The following is a 14032-nucleotide window of genomic DNA, read 5'->3' on the forward strand; positions in this document are numbered from 1 at the left end:
CTCTATACAGGGAGCCTGATGTGGGACTTGATCTTGGGTCTTCAGGATCACGCCCTGTGCTGAAGGCAGCACTAAACCACTGAGCCACCTGGGCTGCCCAAATAAATCATTTTTTTGAATATACAGTGGAGTGGAATACAGAATTTACCTCCAGATCTTGCCACTATCTGTTTTATTTTTTTTTAATTTTTATTTATTTATGATAGTCACACAGAGAGAGAGAGAGAGGCAGAGACATAGGCAGAGGGAGAAGCAGGCTCCATGCATCGGGAGCCTGACGTGGGATTCGATCCCAGGTCTCCAAGATCGTGCCCTGGGCCAAAGGCAGGCGCCAAACCGCTGCGCCACCCAGGGATCCCCACTATCTGTTTTAAATTTTTATGTCTATAATCACAAACGCATTTGCCAGACTTTTAAATGTAAATGATGATTCCTTAATAACTTACAGTACTGCCCAATACCCACATTACCCACAAATTTCTCATTTCCAGTGGGAATGAAGGAGCTGCTCTCAATGATGAAGTCAAGCTCAAGTCACAGAAATGAAAACAAGCATCATTAAAACAGAAAAGCAGACACCTTTAATCACAGTTCAGGGATTCCAAAGAAGATAGAAAGCGAAGTTCTAATTAGTGAGAGACTGTGTAACATAAGAACATAAAGAAAATACTTATTGATATTCTTTTCTTTGGGCTAGATAAACAGCCCCTGCTCTGGTCTTAAGCCCTTGACTTGTTTGAAATTCTCTATAATTCAAATAATGAATTCATATTTACTGAGTCTATTATATATATAGCTTAACAATATCTTCTCAATTTTCCATGTTCTACCCGAGAGACAGAAATTGCAGAAAATATCTACCAAGCAACTACCTAACACTAGATATAAATGTTATATTGTTTCAATATAAAGGATACTTTAAATATCTGTAGCACTACACAACTAATTCATATTTATTATAACTGCAATCTTTCTAATTTTCCCACTCACCCTATTAAGCCACTGAATAAATATACATACAAACATATACACATATCTAAAGAGTGACTGGCTCTCTATTCTTCTGCTAGGTTACAGAAGTTATGTGTATGAAGATGATTACCATATTATGTTCACAGTGAGGGACATTAACCTTACTTTTAGAAATGTACTTCCCAATAAAATGGAAAGAACATGGATATCCTATAGAATGGTTTGGGTTTAGGGCTAGCTTCATGTGTGTATGATCTGTGTGACCCTGCACTTCTTAGAATGCTTAGCTTAATGATCTGCTGTTGTCATTTTGAAATTCTGGCTAATTTTTTTTTTAAAGGTGACATTCATTTTATTTTATTCATACATTCCAGGGGACTGGACTCTGCAGATTATGGAGCCAATCCTGCTTGAATCTGAATTATGACTTCACTACTTAGTATGTCTAAATATAGTGTAAGCCTTAGTTTCTTCTCCTGTACAACACTCATTTAACAGGGTTGGTATATTAGATGAAATTATCATAAGTGAAAGTAATGAACACAGAGTCCAGCACATTAAGACACAAAAGACCTATGAAATGAAATGGAGCTGGAACAATTCTTTCACTTACTTCTATGGATCTGGGATATACAGAAACCACCCTAAGTCATAATTAGGTGTAGCTGAAACTGGGATGCCTGGGGTGGCTCAGCGTTTAAGGGTCTGCCTTGGGCTCAGTGTGTGATCCTAGAATCCGGGATCGAGTCCCACAATGGGCTCCCTGCATGGGGCCTGCTTCTCCCTCTGTATATGTCTCTGCGTCTCTCTCTCTCTCTCTCTCTCTCATGAATAAATAAATAAAATCTTTAAAAAAACAAAAATCAAAAAACAACGCAGCTGAAACTTAAACTTAGTACTTACAGCCCATATATTTGTGGTGCGATTTCTAGTCTGTTCAAGTGCATATAAAGCTCAATATCATGCTTCTTCAGTAGATGATCCTGGATTTGGTTAACTTTGGTAACAATAGCAATTGTTGGCCCTAAATCCTGTGGTCTAGCAAAGGGGATGGGAGTCATCAGTGTTTCTTTCCCCTAAAAACAGAAAAAAAAAAAAAAAAAGAAGCATGTGTTATTTCAATATGAAATGAACAAATATATGGAGATCACTCTTGAATATATTTGTCAATTGGAGCTTAAATAAGAACCAGTAACTAAACATCTCATGACAAATGCTTAAATTGTGGAATCATATGCTGATCATGCTCAGATGATTGTGTTCATAAAGCAATGGCCAGAAAATGTCCTCTAAAATATTTCTACCTGCATTCCCTTAACCAGTTTCTCTGGTGACATTAAGTATTTCAAGATAATTTTTGCTGAAGGTAGTGGTGGCTGCTAATCTACTTGTCTATAGTTAGTTTGTCTAATCAGCTATAGCACTTAAATGGGATACTCTAATGAAAACATATTTCTTGTGACATAAACTTAAATAGAAAAAACAGTAAATGAAAACTGTTTTACTTTAAACTCTCAAAACTATAAAAAAAAAAAGTCAGCAAATAAAGGAAACTAGTATTAGAAAAAAAGATATTTTCTAACTGTCCTTTGGTCAATTTAAATAGCTGAGTAGGAAAATTTTTAAACTCTCCAGACCAAAACTACAGCTGAATAAAAAAAAATCTATCTAGGCCAACTACGAATTTTCTTCCTCCCATTCCAAATCCCACATTAAGAAAGATCTGAAATGTTTGTAAGGCTTTCACATAAACTTCAATTCTCCACTCAAGTCTGATGATTTCCCCTAACATATTATATCTGATCTTTCTTTTGTTGAGTCCTCAATTTCTACCTCTCTCTAATGTTGGGATTTATAGTATCATTCTCCTGTGATTGTCTGCCACTCATCTTCACTCTACTTCTCTAACTCAAATCTTTGTTTCTGCTTTACAAATGCTGCTTTTTTTGTACAGGTCTGGTCTTAGTTTACTTCTCTACTTGCATGTGTTTCCCTGAGTTATCTTACTCATACAGAGTGCTTCACTCAACATCCATTTTCCAAAGACTTCCAAATCTGTATGCATAACCTAGAACCTTCTTGGGTTCCCTCCCATACTTTGTATGTTCGTTAGGTTGCAAAAGGGTCTCTAATTCAGCAGGGCACAACTGAGCTTATCATCTTCTGCTCAAAAATATGTTCATTCTTTCCTCATGCCTACCTCAACCCATCCTCCAATAAGAACACCTACTTTGCCAATTTTAGCTCCTCAGAACTACTCAGATGACTCTTACTAAGCCTCCTCTCCTATAGTTCTACTCTTATAACCCGATTGGGGGTCCCAATCATTTCTTTCCTCCTAACTGGTCTCACTACCCTTAATTTAGTCTGCTTTTAAATCTATCTTGGAAAATGCCTGGTGGTCCAACTAAAACAGATATTGGACTATGCCAAATTGCCTTCCTTAAAACTTTTTAATAGCTCCTTCAGGAAAAACAAAAACAGAAGACATATTCTTGAGCCAGGTCTATAAAGCCTTTCATTATCTGGCCAGCGTCTACTCTCACTGTGCTTCCAGAGATCCTGGAGGTGCCATTGTTTTTAAAGATTTTATTTATTTATTCATGAGAAACACAGAAAGAGTGGCAGAGACACAGACAAAGGGAGAAGCAGGCTCCATGCAGGGAGCCTGATGTGGGACTCTATCCCGGGACTCCAGGATCACGCCCTAGGCGGAAGGCAGGCACCAAATTGCTGAGCCACCTGGGCGTCTAGGGATGCCATTCTTTTACCCGAAATATCCCCTCATCAATGTTTCCACAGAGGAGCTCCCCAGTGTTTTTAAAGATTTGGCTCATGTATCAGGTCCCATTTCATCATCCTATTCTTTACTACTATAGTATCTTCCTTACTACTATAATATCCACTTCTACTTCTCTGCCTTCTAAACTATGAAATCTCTAAAAGGAATATCATCTTTTCATCACTGGTCCACATTCAGAGGCAAAAAAATAAAGAAGGTAAAGCTCTTGATCTTGTAATCTGGGGAGGAAGACTATATAGAAAAAAAAAACTTTGAATTCCACATAAGAGCAGTGACTAATAAGGCTGATAGGAAGTATAGAAGAGAGGAGGGGCATGTGTTAGCATTAGGAAAAATTTCCTGGAAGAGGTTCCATCTGTCTTTCTGGGATCATTTTAAGTCTTAAAAAGAAATGTAATCCTGTGTGAGAATATCCTACAGTGCTTCACCAGTGTCTTTAGGTCTGAGGGATATAAGCCATACTGATTTTTATGGCTCAATTAGTTTCTGCTAATTTATATAGACAGGAGAAAAAGGTTGTGGTGATTTATTATAAAAAAGGACAACCAAGACACCTTTTTCTGATTTTATATCAAGTATTGTCTTCAAACGATAAGATGCTATAATTTAAAAAATATTTAATTCTTGCTAAGATGTTTCCCTACTAATTTAAATTGAAATAACTTGGTGGGGGATTCATGTTAATTGTAAGATACCATTCACAATCAAGAGAGTGTTTACTCTGAAGCCAACTTTTCTTTAAAAATGAACAATTCAATTGTTTTGCTTATTTTAGTCATGTAGTTTTTCTTAACCAAAGAACCTTGTGTGGTTGAATGCCATTACTGTATGGGGTAGAAGCACTGAGCTCAGGCAGAGTTTCTGACTACTACTTGGGAAACACATCACTCATCTAGTTATCATCTGAGGGTCTTGAAAAAATAAACTTCTGTAGAGATACAATCACTGGGGTTGGAGAGAACTGATCCTAAATTAACCCCTTAAAAATGTTTAACTTAATGAAACTATGTAATCCATTTCCAGGTTGAACAGAATGAATTGTCACTAAATTAATAGCATATGTAGTCCATTTATCAAATACTGAATAGAGACTCATGTGTAGCTTAAAAACTACAGGTTTACATAAACTGTAGTTGGAAAAGATTTCCCCTGTGCTCAGAATACTTATAACCAAATTTTCTAAATTTAAGAAATTTACAAGTAATGCTCATGATCACTTAAATGATAAGTAGCTTATCTAATAGTGAAACCCAAAAAGAAAATAGAATTATTATAAGATATTCCTTATCTTCAGGATTTATCATCATAAAAATGCTATTTGCATTTAACAAATATAATCAAATGGGACAGCTGCAAGTACCAACAAAGCTAGCAATCTTTATAGCCACTTATTAAATAGCACTCAAAATGTGGTCTATAGGTCAGTGGTCAGTGCCAGCCCACAAACTGTTACAAGGATTCAGTGAGATAATTTACACCGTTATATAAATCAACACAGTGCTTTCTTCATCAAGAAAATCTTACGGAAAGTATGTCTGCTGACCTAGGCAGTATACATGGTGATACAACTGAATTATCAAGGGAACTAGAAGAACTGGGAATACATTAATTTCTCAAACTTCTTTGAAAAAAAGGTAAGAATCAAGACATAAAATAAAAAGTAGAGAATGAAAGGATTCACTAGATATGCTTTTTAGGAATATATTATTCATTAACATGTGCAAGTAATATAAATGTTTAGAGGTCACATCTGTGTGTTCCTTGATAAAATGAATAAATATCCTTTTCTGTGTTGTCTTAGCCACTTTCATGAACCTGACTCAGTGCTATGAACATGAATGGGTAAAACTGAAAAGTGGTAATACTCACATTTTTATCATTCACTTTTGCAGAAACTGTGATCAGTTATAAAATACAAAATGATCACTGCATGAAGAGATCATGATGCTTATATCTAAATGTATTCAAATACTTCCTGCTCAAAATTTTGATTTTCACATAGCTCTATGATTTCACCAAATCATATACTAAAAATAAATATAAAGTAATTGTTCTAAAACATGGTAGTTCATCAAATATGTTTACAAGTTTCACCTCTAAAAACATTTACAGAATGTTGATATATTGCTAAAGAAAGACTTTATCACCTAGGCTGAAGATCAGCAAATTTTCTCTGTAAAGGCCAGATAGTAAATATTTTAGGCTTTATAGGTCATACAGTACATGTTGCAACTACTCAACTTTGTAATGAGCCATTGTAATGAGCAAGCAGCCATAGACAATAAGGAAACAAATAAGTATGGCTATTTCCCAATAAAACTTTTTTTATGGACGTGGAAATTTGAATTCCATATAATTTTCATATGCCACAAAATATTATTCTTCTTTTGATGGTTTTTCAGCCATTTAATAATGTAAAAGCCATGCTTAACTCCCAAGCTGTGTAAAAACAGATGGCAGGCCAAATTGGCCTGCAGGCAGTGGTCTGCCCTGATCTAAACCAAAGGCATAAAAAGCATTAGTCATCCATTTCATTTTTTGAGAGATGGAATAAAGTGACAGGATAATACATAGTTTCTAACCGGAATGTAATCAATTATACCAATATAAAATAAATTAATCATATAGAAAAAATATACCAAAAACTCTGAATGACACCCCTTGCCAGAATTATTGGCAATTTTTCTAATATTGTGTAATAACAATGAAAACATCAAAATTATCTCTAAGTTAAGCATATATGTTTGCTTAAAATGTCAATTAACTCAGCAATTCTACTTCTAGAGAAATGCCAAGAACACTGAAAATATATGTCAATGAAAAGTTTGTCAACAAGTGCTCATAGCAACATTATTCTTAATAACCAAAATGTGAAAGAACCCAAATGTCTATCAACTGATGTATGGATAAACAAAATGTATATCTACACAGTGAAATATTATTCAGCCATGAAAATGAAGCACTGACACCTGCTACAACAGGAATGAACACTGAAAATGTTATGCTAAGTCAAAGGAGTCAATCACAGAAGGCCAGATATTATATAGCTCCTTTTTATATGAAATGTTCAGAATAGGCAAGTTCTTAGAAAGTAAAAAGACATCAGTGATGCCAGAGCCTCTGGGAAGTGAGGGAATGTGGAGTGACTGCTAATGGTATGAGATTTCCTTTTGGGGTAACGAAAATATTTTCAAATCAGATAGTAGGGACATTTGCACAACCTTGTGAATACACTGAAAACTACTAAATTGTACACTTTAAAAATGAAGGTTATGGTGTATCAGTTTTATCACATAATAAAAATTATAGTTAAAAAGAATCAGAAGGAGTAAATGGTAAATGATGATACTGATGCTGTGTCAATTCAATAATGATGCATTAGGGGATCCCTGGGTGGCTCAGTGGGTTAGTCCCTGCGTTTGGCCCAGGGCGTGATCCTGGAGTCCCGGGATCGAGTCCCACATCGGGCTCCCTGTGTGGAGCCTGCTTCTCCCTCTGCCTGTGTCTCTCCCTCCCTCTCTCTCTCTCTCGTGAATAAATAAAATCTTAAAAAAAAAAATAGTGATGCATTAGTAAAAATAAGACAACCAATTAGATACAGTTTACACACTTCAGTAACAATATGTCTATCAACTCACTCCAATAACGAGATTCAAGCAGATAAATGTACTTGTCATTCAAAATTTATAATAATTTTTAAGTAAGTTCTATTGCTTGGATAATATACATATACATATAAAATAAAATTTCTATTTACATTGCATTTTTTATATTACCTTTACATATCTGCCAATATTATTAGTGATACAGTTTAGATCCCCAATTTAATCTTATTCTGTAGATTTTTATATTTTTGGTGTTTTATAGTAATAATAATGGCTTTCTCTGATTAGATGTTGCTACTTAACTAAAATCATTTGTACCCTTGAATATATTGAAAAGATCTGTACTTAAACACTTACCTTTTGACCATCATGCTCAAAAGTAGAAAACCAAGGTTCGGCAGTTTCCATAAGTTGTGAGAACATTGCACTAAAAATTAGAAAAATAATTTAGTGCTAATGTTAAACCCTCACTGAAGTACAGATGGTATAAAACATTAAAATAAACAAGTTTTTGTACTTACTAGGCATCATGTTCCAGATACTCGGGGTTCAAGAGAGTTTTCATTTCCTCACTTAAAAAAGCAATACAAATAATCAAGATGTATACTTTTTTAAATGAAATGGATGCAGGGGTTGCCTAATTCTGTACTCATAAGTTAACTTTCATATAGCATGCAAATAAAAAAAATCCTTTCTGAATATAAAAAGCAATTCCATTAACAAATGAAATTCTGGGGGGATCCCTGGGTGGCTCAGAGGTTTAGCACCTGCCTTCAGCCTAAGGTGTGGTCCTGGAGGCCCGGGATCGAGTCCCACATGGGGCTCCCTGCGTGGAGCCTGCTTCTCCCTCTGCCTGTGTCTCTGGCTCTCTCTCTCTCTCTGTCTCTCATGAATAAATAAACAAAATCTTTTTTAAAAAAACAAACAAAAAAAATGAAATTTTTTCTTTCTGTAAAGATCAAAACAAATTAAGTACCTTGTCTGTACCACAATGAAGTAACTAATTACTCCAAACAACAAATACAAAATGTGACCATATATTCCTTGAATGTGCTTGATCTAGAATAAACTGATTACTTCACAATCTATTATTTGTTTCCCAAAACAAAAGAAAATATTTATTTACTGGTCAAATATATCCTGCTGGAACATTATTTTTATAACGACTTCTATTTTTATTACATTTTAACATCCACTTATCAGCGACAATAGCTCTTCCAAATCTATTTTAGTGTCTTTACTTTTCAATGGCTTGAAACTGCTAGAGTAGCATGTCCAACTTATTTATTTATTATTTTTATTTTTTTATGTCCAACTTATTTAAAAGCAAATTTCAATAATCTATACTTTCCTGTGAAGTACATTGTACACATGTTTTTAAAAAGATAAAACTGGAATGAAAATGGGATCCCAATACTAACTTAATCCTTACCATTCTTTAGAATAACTGAAGAAAAGGTAATTAAGATATGGTTACTCTAGTCAGATGCACAATTAGAAAAACTCAAAAGAAATAAGGAAATACTAATCTATACTATAGTAAACAAAGGTTAATCTAACAAAGACTCTAATTTATGCTCAGCAAAATGGCTATATTTGATTAATAAAGATTGAATAGATGAACACAAAAAATATGTGTTAATTTGTTATGTTCTGTACATAGATGGGTTAACTATGGAATTCTCCTGACAAAGTTTCATCATTTCCCAGTCTCAATTCCCAAGATACATATTGGCTGCCTCTCTGGGCCCTCCAGGCAGCTAAAGTTAGAAAATACATTCTAACAATTAGCCTAAGTTAAATACAATTACTAAAGTTATTTCCTGGAATGAATAAATTAACGTATCTCAAAAACATGACAAGTCATTTTTGTTTATACAACTTGGGGTTCTTTGGGGGTACTGGTCTCCTACTTATGACTCAAACTCAGTTAAACTTGGGGGGAAGGAAGGATCTCACAGACGAGGTTCTCATGCAGCGTATAGTGAAAGAATGGGTCATTAGAGGGTGATATATATTAACATATCAATCATTAGCACTTTGCCATCATAACAAAAATTTCCTCTTCTTGATCCATTAGTTACGTATTTTCCTTTAGCACAGATCTAAGTTTTGCGAAGACAATTATGATTCCAAATTTGTCCCATAGCTGAAGTAGGACCACAACTATTAAGTGGAATTAGCAATCAGCCATATGAAACATAACCAAATGTTTATAATTTACAAAGTACCTTCAACAGAAAAGATTCTGGGGTTAAAATGATTACAGCAAGGCTGAGAAAACAGAAGGGGCTCAAATAAAAACTTGCCTTGGTTGGGCAGACTCACTGGCATGAAGAAAAGCTTGGTGGTCACAATGGAGGATAAAGACTATAGGCGCTAACAGCTCGTGCATGCCCTGAAACAACATGAGAGGGGGAGGATGTTGACGGTCCACCAGTGGACAGAATAGGCTCAGTTAAATGTTTCTTCAACTGATCCTCACCACCAACATTTCCATATTTCACTGAAATGCATAAAATGAAAAGCTACAAAATGAGATTTTATTTACTTTTAGAATTTGATTCCAATTCAACCACAGCACAAATTCTTTAAAACATGGAGAGCAGTTCTCTTTTAAATAACACAACAAACAATAAATTGGCATGGTAGACAACCTTGCACCTGTCAGTTGCTTCAAGATCTGTACTCATAAATATGAATTTCATTTATGCAAATTATAATCATGAGCTACAGTGTAAAGATCTGCAGTAAGAAGGGCAACTAAGAACTGTAGACCTAAGGAAATTACATCCAATGTTTTCATTATATAATGGCTCAAAATTAGGATGTCTGTAGATTTAGGAAGAGCTGAAGTCAGCTAGCTGGAAATGTTGGATAATAAGAGAAACAATCTTTAGCAGGTATAACAGCAAACAAAGTTTTCAAAGTATGATTTTCAACATGTTTAATCTGAAAACTACCATAATTTTTTCCTACCTACTTGAACTATAAGTATACTGTTCAATTTATTTACTGAAATCACCAATTGTATTTGCTTTTGCCTTTTATTGGTGCTCACCTGTGGATTACACAAATAGGCATAGAAACAATAAAATATACTGATTACTAAGGTGTCTCTAAAAGAATATTATAAAAATTCATTATTTATCCATTTTTGTGGAGAGTAAGGTATCCACATTTGTAATTTGCCTTGTTCACTATGAGATTTTTCCCCCTTAAGCATCAGAAAACATGTTTAGCAAGTTAAAAATAGATTACAATAGATTTTTCTGCCTCTTAAAGTGAGTAAATTATCATTTTCCTTTTGCTTAATAACTATGGATCATCTTTTGTAAAAATAAAATAAGAGAAAACACCACTTCTATGGGAAATAAAAATAAAATACGGAAGCAAAGAGAAAAGAGAGTCTCACTGGTAGAAGTAGAGATTTCCATGATGGAAGGGCAGTCACACTACCCTCTGTACATTCTAGAAGTACCATGCCATTCTTAAAAGTTAGTGGTCATCACAAAATAATACGAAAGTAAACTCTATGAGAGTTCATTTATAAGTTATCATTAGCTTCAAATTAGGACTTACTGACGTTTGTACAAAATAATTTATGATATAGTGACAACTTTCTTGTGATTAAGACAAATCTTGTGATTAAGACACAAACCACTTCAGTCTTTTTAAGTAACCATTTCCTTACTAAATAAACCTTGAAATGACTATTTGACTATCTCTTAGAAGAACACAGTAGATTGGGGGGACTGCGTGATGAGCACTGGGTGTTATGGTATATGTTGGCAAATTGAACTCCAAAAAAAAAAAAAAAAAGAACACAGTAAAGACAGAAAAAAAGGAATTAAGTGCTAAGTATGCTTTAAAGTCATCGTGAGGTACTTATTCTCCTGGAATAATCTCAAAGTATTCCAAAAACCAAATGCCATAATTTAATCATCAAAGTAATAGCTACTTACTGTAGTACTTATTGTAGCTACAGAAAAGGAAAAAAAAAAAAGACAAGGAGAAAAGGAGGAAGAAATGGAAAGGAGGATGGACTGACTGGACAAAAGAAAGAAAGTAAAAATTAGAGTAGATATCTTTATGATCATCTTTTGCCTAGTTCTGATGATTTCTTTAGGATGAAGTCCCTAGAAGTAGGATTTCTGGGTTTAAATAAGTAAAGATATTTGTTAAAGTTTCTGATATATACAATTAAGCTGCCCTTCAGAAAGAATTCTCTCAATTTAGGGCATAAAAATTGCCACTTCACACATCCTAACTTGTAGTGTTTTTTTTTTTTTTTTTTTTTTTTTTTTTTTACCCTGTAAAACTTCATAGTCAAATTATTGTTTTAACCTATTTAAATGCTAGTGAGACTGACACAAAAATTTTACTGGCCATTATTATTTAATGAATTGCCCATTTTCTCTTAATGAAGTGTTTCCTTTTTCCTGATAATTTGTTACAGAACTTCACCAATTCAGGTTATTAACCTTTAGTCATTTTTGTTATGAACACTTTCCACATTTATCCTTTGTCTTTTAATCTTGATGATATGTTATCGTGAAGCTCTATACTTTAAAACTAGCAAATTAATATATCATCCTTCAGGGCTTCTGGTTTTGCCTTCATGCCTGAAAAGACCTTATGGAGATTAGGTGAGTACACAGTTTTCTTTTTTACAGCTAATTCTTTACCCATCTGGTATTTAATTTTGTCCTGAAAAATAAATCTGTATTTTTCTCTGCAGAAGAGTGCAACTAATTACTGAATAGCCCATATTCTCCCAAGAGTTTTGAAATGTTGTCTTTACCACACACTAAATAGTTAGTGCTTGTTTTTTCTCTGCTTTTTCTGGTATTCCATTGGTTTGTACATTCTTAACAAGAACTTTACAACTTTAATGACTTGAGCTGTAAAATATTCTATTCTGCCATATTTTCTATTCTTTTTCTCAAAATTATCTTGCCTATTCTAATTTAATTAGAAGGTAGACTTCACTGTCATTTAAACAAAATACTGCATTTATCGGCACTGCATTAAAATTAACTTGAAGAAAATAGATGTTTTAAAGAGCAACCGATTTTCCAACCTAAGAAAGTTTTGTACTAGGTTTTTGTTGTTGCTGATTGTGGCGGTAATCTTCTGATTAGATCTTTTTCCCTTCAGTGTATTTTCTAACCAATGGCTGGTTTAATAAGACTGAGTTCTTACCTAAATGCATCTCCTCACCTTCTTTAATTTTTCTCTTCCCTCTAGTTTCTGTGATACTATTCTGTCCAGAATCTCCATTTGCTTATGCATCATTCATTTTACAAACTCATATGTCAAAAATTATTAACTACCTACGATAATGCTGCGAACACAAAAGTGAATGAAGTGAGGAAGTTCCTAACCATTATGGAGCTTGCAATCTAGAGAGCCAGATACACAATAATAAAATGAGCACAGAAGTGGTTATATAAACTGTGAAAAGTGAGGTCTACGTGTAGATACAAAAATCCAGCTCCTACTACAGGCTCAGCACATAGAATGTACTCACTGCATGGTGACTGATTACTATCTACCTTTCCATATAGCAATGTATTGGAACAATATGAAAAATGAAAAAGAATAACACTAAATTATATTTAAAATCAATAAATAAGTATAATGGAAATTGAGAGCTCCTTGAATATCATTAAGACAATCTTTTACAAATTCATTGTTGACTTCCAACCAAACTAGAGATATTTTCTCAAACAGGTTTGGAAGAGATTGTTAGTTTTACTCTTAATTCTAGACTAGTAAAACCTGATTAATAATTACAAGTGGCAAGGGTACAAACATCTTTAAAGGGAAAGAGAACTATTTAGAAAGAATGATCATAAATTCAATATGCTGTAAACTGGACAAAGCAAAATAAAACAGAATATATGGTCAGTATACTTATTGGTTCCCAAAATGTATATTTTGCTTCCATTTATACATCAGCATTTCTGTTTGCTTAAAGCCTTTATCCCTGCTGGATCGTTAGTAGTCACTGCACTCCAAACTCATGCCAGTAGAAAATAAAGGTAACGAAGTTTTCTTCATCAACAGCCTGTAGGCTCACAAAATTGAACCTGTTCTTTTATCTGCCTGTGTTCATTTAGCCCACCAAGCAGTCTTTATTAAAGCTGAGGCATCAGGCAGTCAAAGTTCATTAATACCATTTATATAATCTCTGCAGTTTCAATTAACTCAGCAAGACATTCTACTACATGATAACAGTCTCATTAATTCAATAAAATCCCATAACTATTAACAATATGGTCGATGTTAAACGGGGTGTCACCTAGTACAAAATAATAGCTTTAACAGCTTGTGATGAAACTCAAGGTTTTTTTTCTTAAATTTGATCTGACTAAATATTCAGTCCTTCTTTGGCAAGGTATTATTTCTATGTAAAGAATCTATAGGATTTTAAACCTGTACAGGGAGTAATTAAGTCTTATTAAGGGACTCCCAAGAGTAAGTTAATGATACTTTCTTATTCAGTAATTGATTGACTTTGTCTAAATTATCAAGAATCTGACCTTCCATAATCTTGTTTAGTCTTCCTTACAAATGCAGTGGCCCACATACATCACAAATGCTTGAGTGCAGTTATTATGTTTTTGTTCCTTGTCTGTGGAACTTG

At 34.0% G+C, this 14032-nt stretch overlaps 1 protein-coding gene and 1 long non-coding RNA gene across 26 annotated transcripts in view; one reads left to right on the forward strand and one right to left on the reverse strand.

Moving 5' to 3' along the window:
• The window catches only part of TBC1D5 (TBC1 domain family member 5), a 546849-nt gene that overhangs the window by 206252 nt on the left and 326565 nt on the right, over window positions 1-14032 (reverse strand). For all 21 annotated transcript variants that reach the window (XM_072792900.1, XM_072792895.1, XM_072792888.1 and 18 more), the window contains 4 exons: window positions 9690-9778; window positions 7902-7952; window positions 7738-7807; window positions 1876-2048 (listed from right to left, as the gene is read on the reverse strand). In XM_072792900.1, the coding sequence (XP_072649001.1) occupies window positions 1876-2048; window positions 7738-7807; window positions 7902-7952; window positions 9690-9778 (383 nt within the window). The remainder of the gene's footprint in view (window positions 1-1875; window positions 2049-7737; window positions 7808-7901; window positions 7953-9689; window positions 9779-14032) is intronic.
• The window catches only part of LOC140614080 (uncharacterized), a 121364-nt gene that overhangs the window by 61963 nt on the left and 45369 nt on the right, over window positions 1-14032 (forward strand). For 3 of the 5 annotated variants that reach the window (XR_012014969.1, XR_012014972.1, XR_012014968.1), the window contains one exon: window positions 11983-12029. The exons of the other annotated variants lie outside the window; for them this stretch is intronic. This is a non-coding gene — a long non-coding RNA (uncharacterized lncRNA). The remainder of the gene's footprint in view (window positions 1-11982; window positions 12030-14032) is intronic. 5 annotated transcript variants of the gene reach the window in all.

The sequence above is a fragment of the Canis lupus genome, chromosome 22 (genome assembly GCF_048164855.1).
Source record: "Canis lupus baileyi chromosome 22, mCanLup2.hap1, whole genome shotgun sequence".
Taxonomy (NCBI): Eukaryota; Metazoa; Chordata; class Mammalia; order Carnivora; family Canidae; genus Canis; species Canis lupus.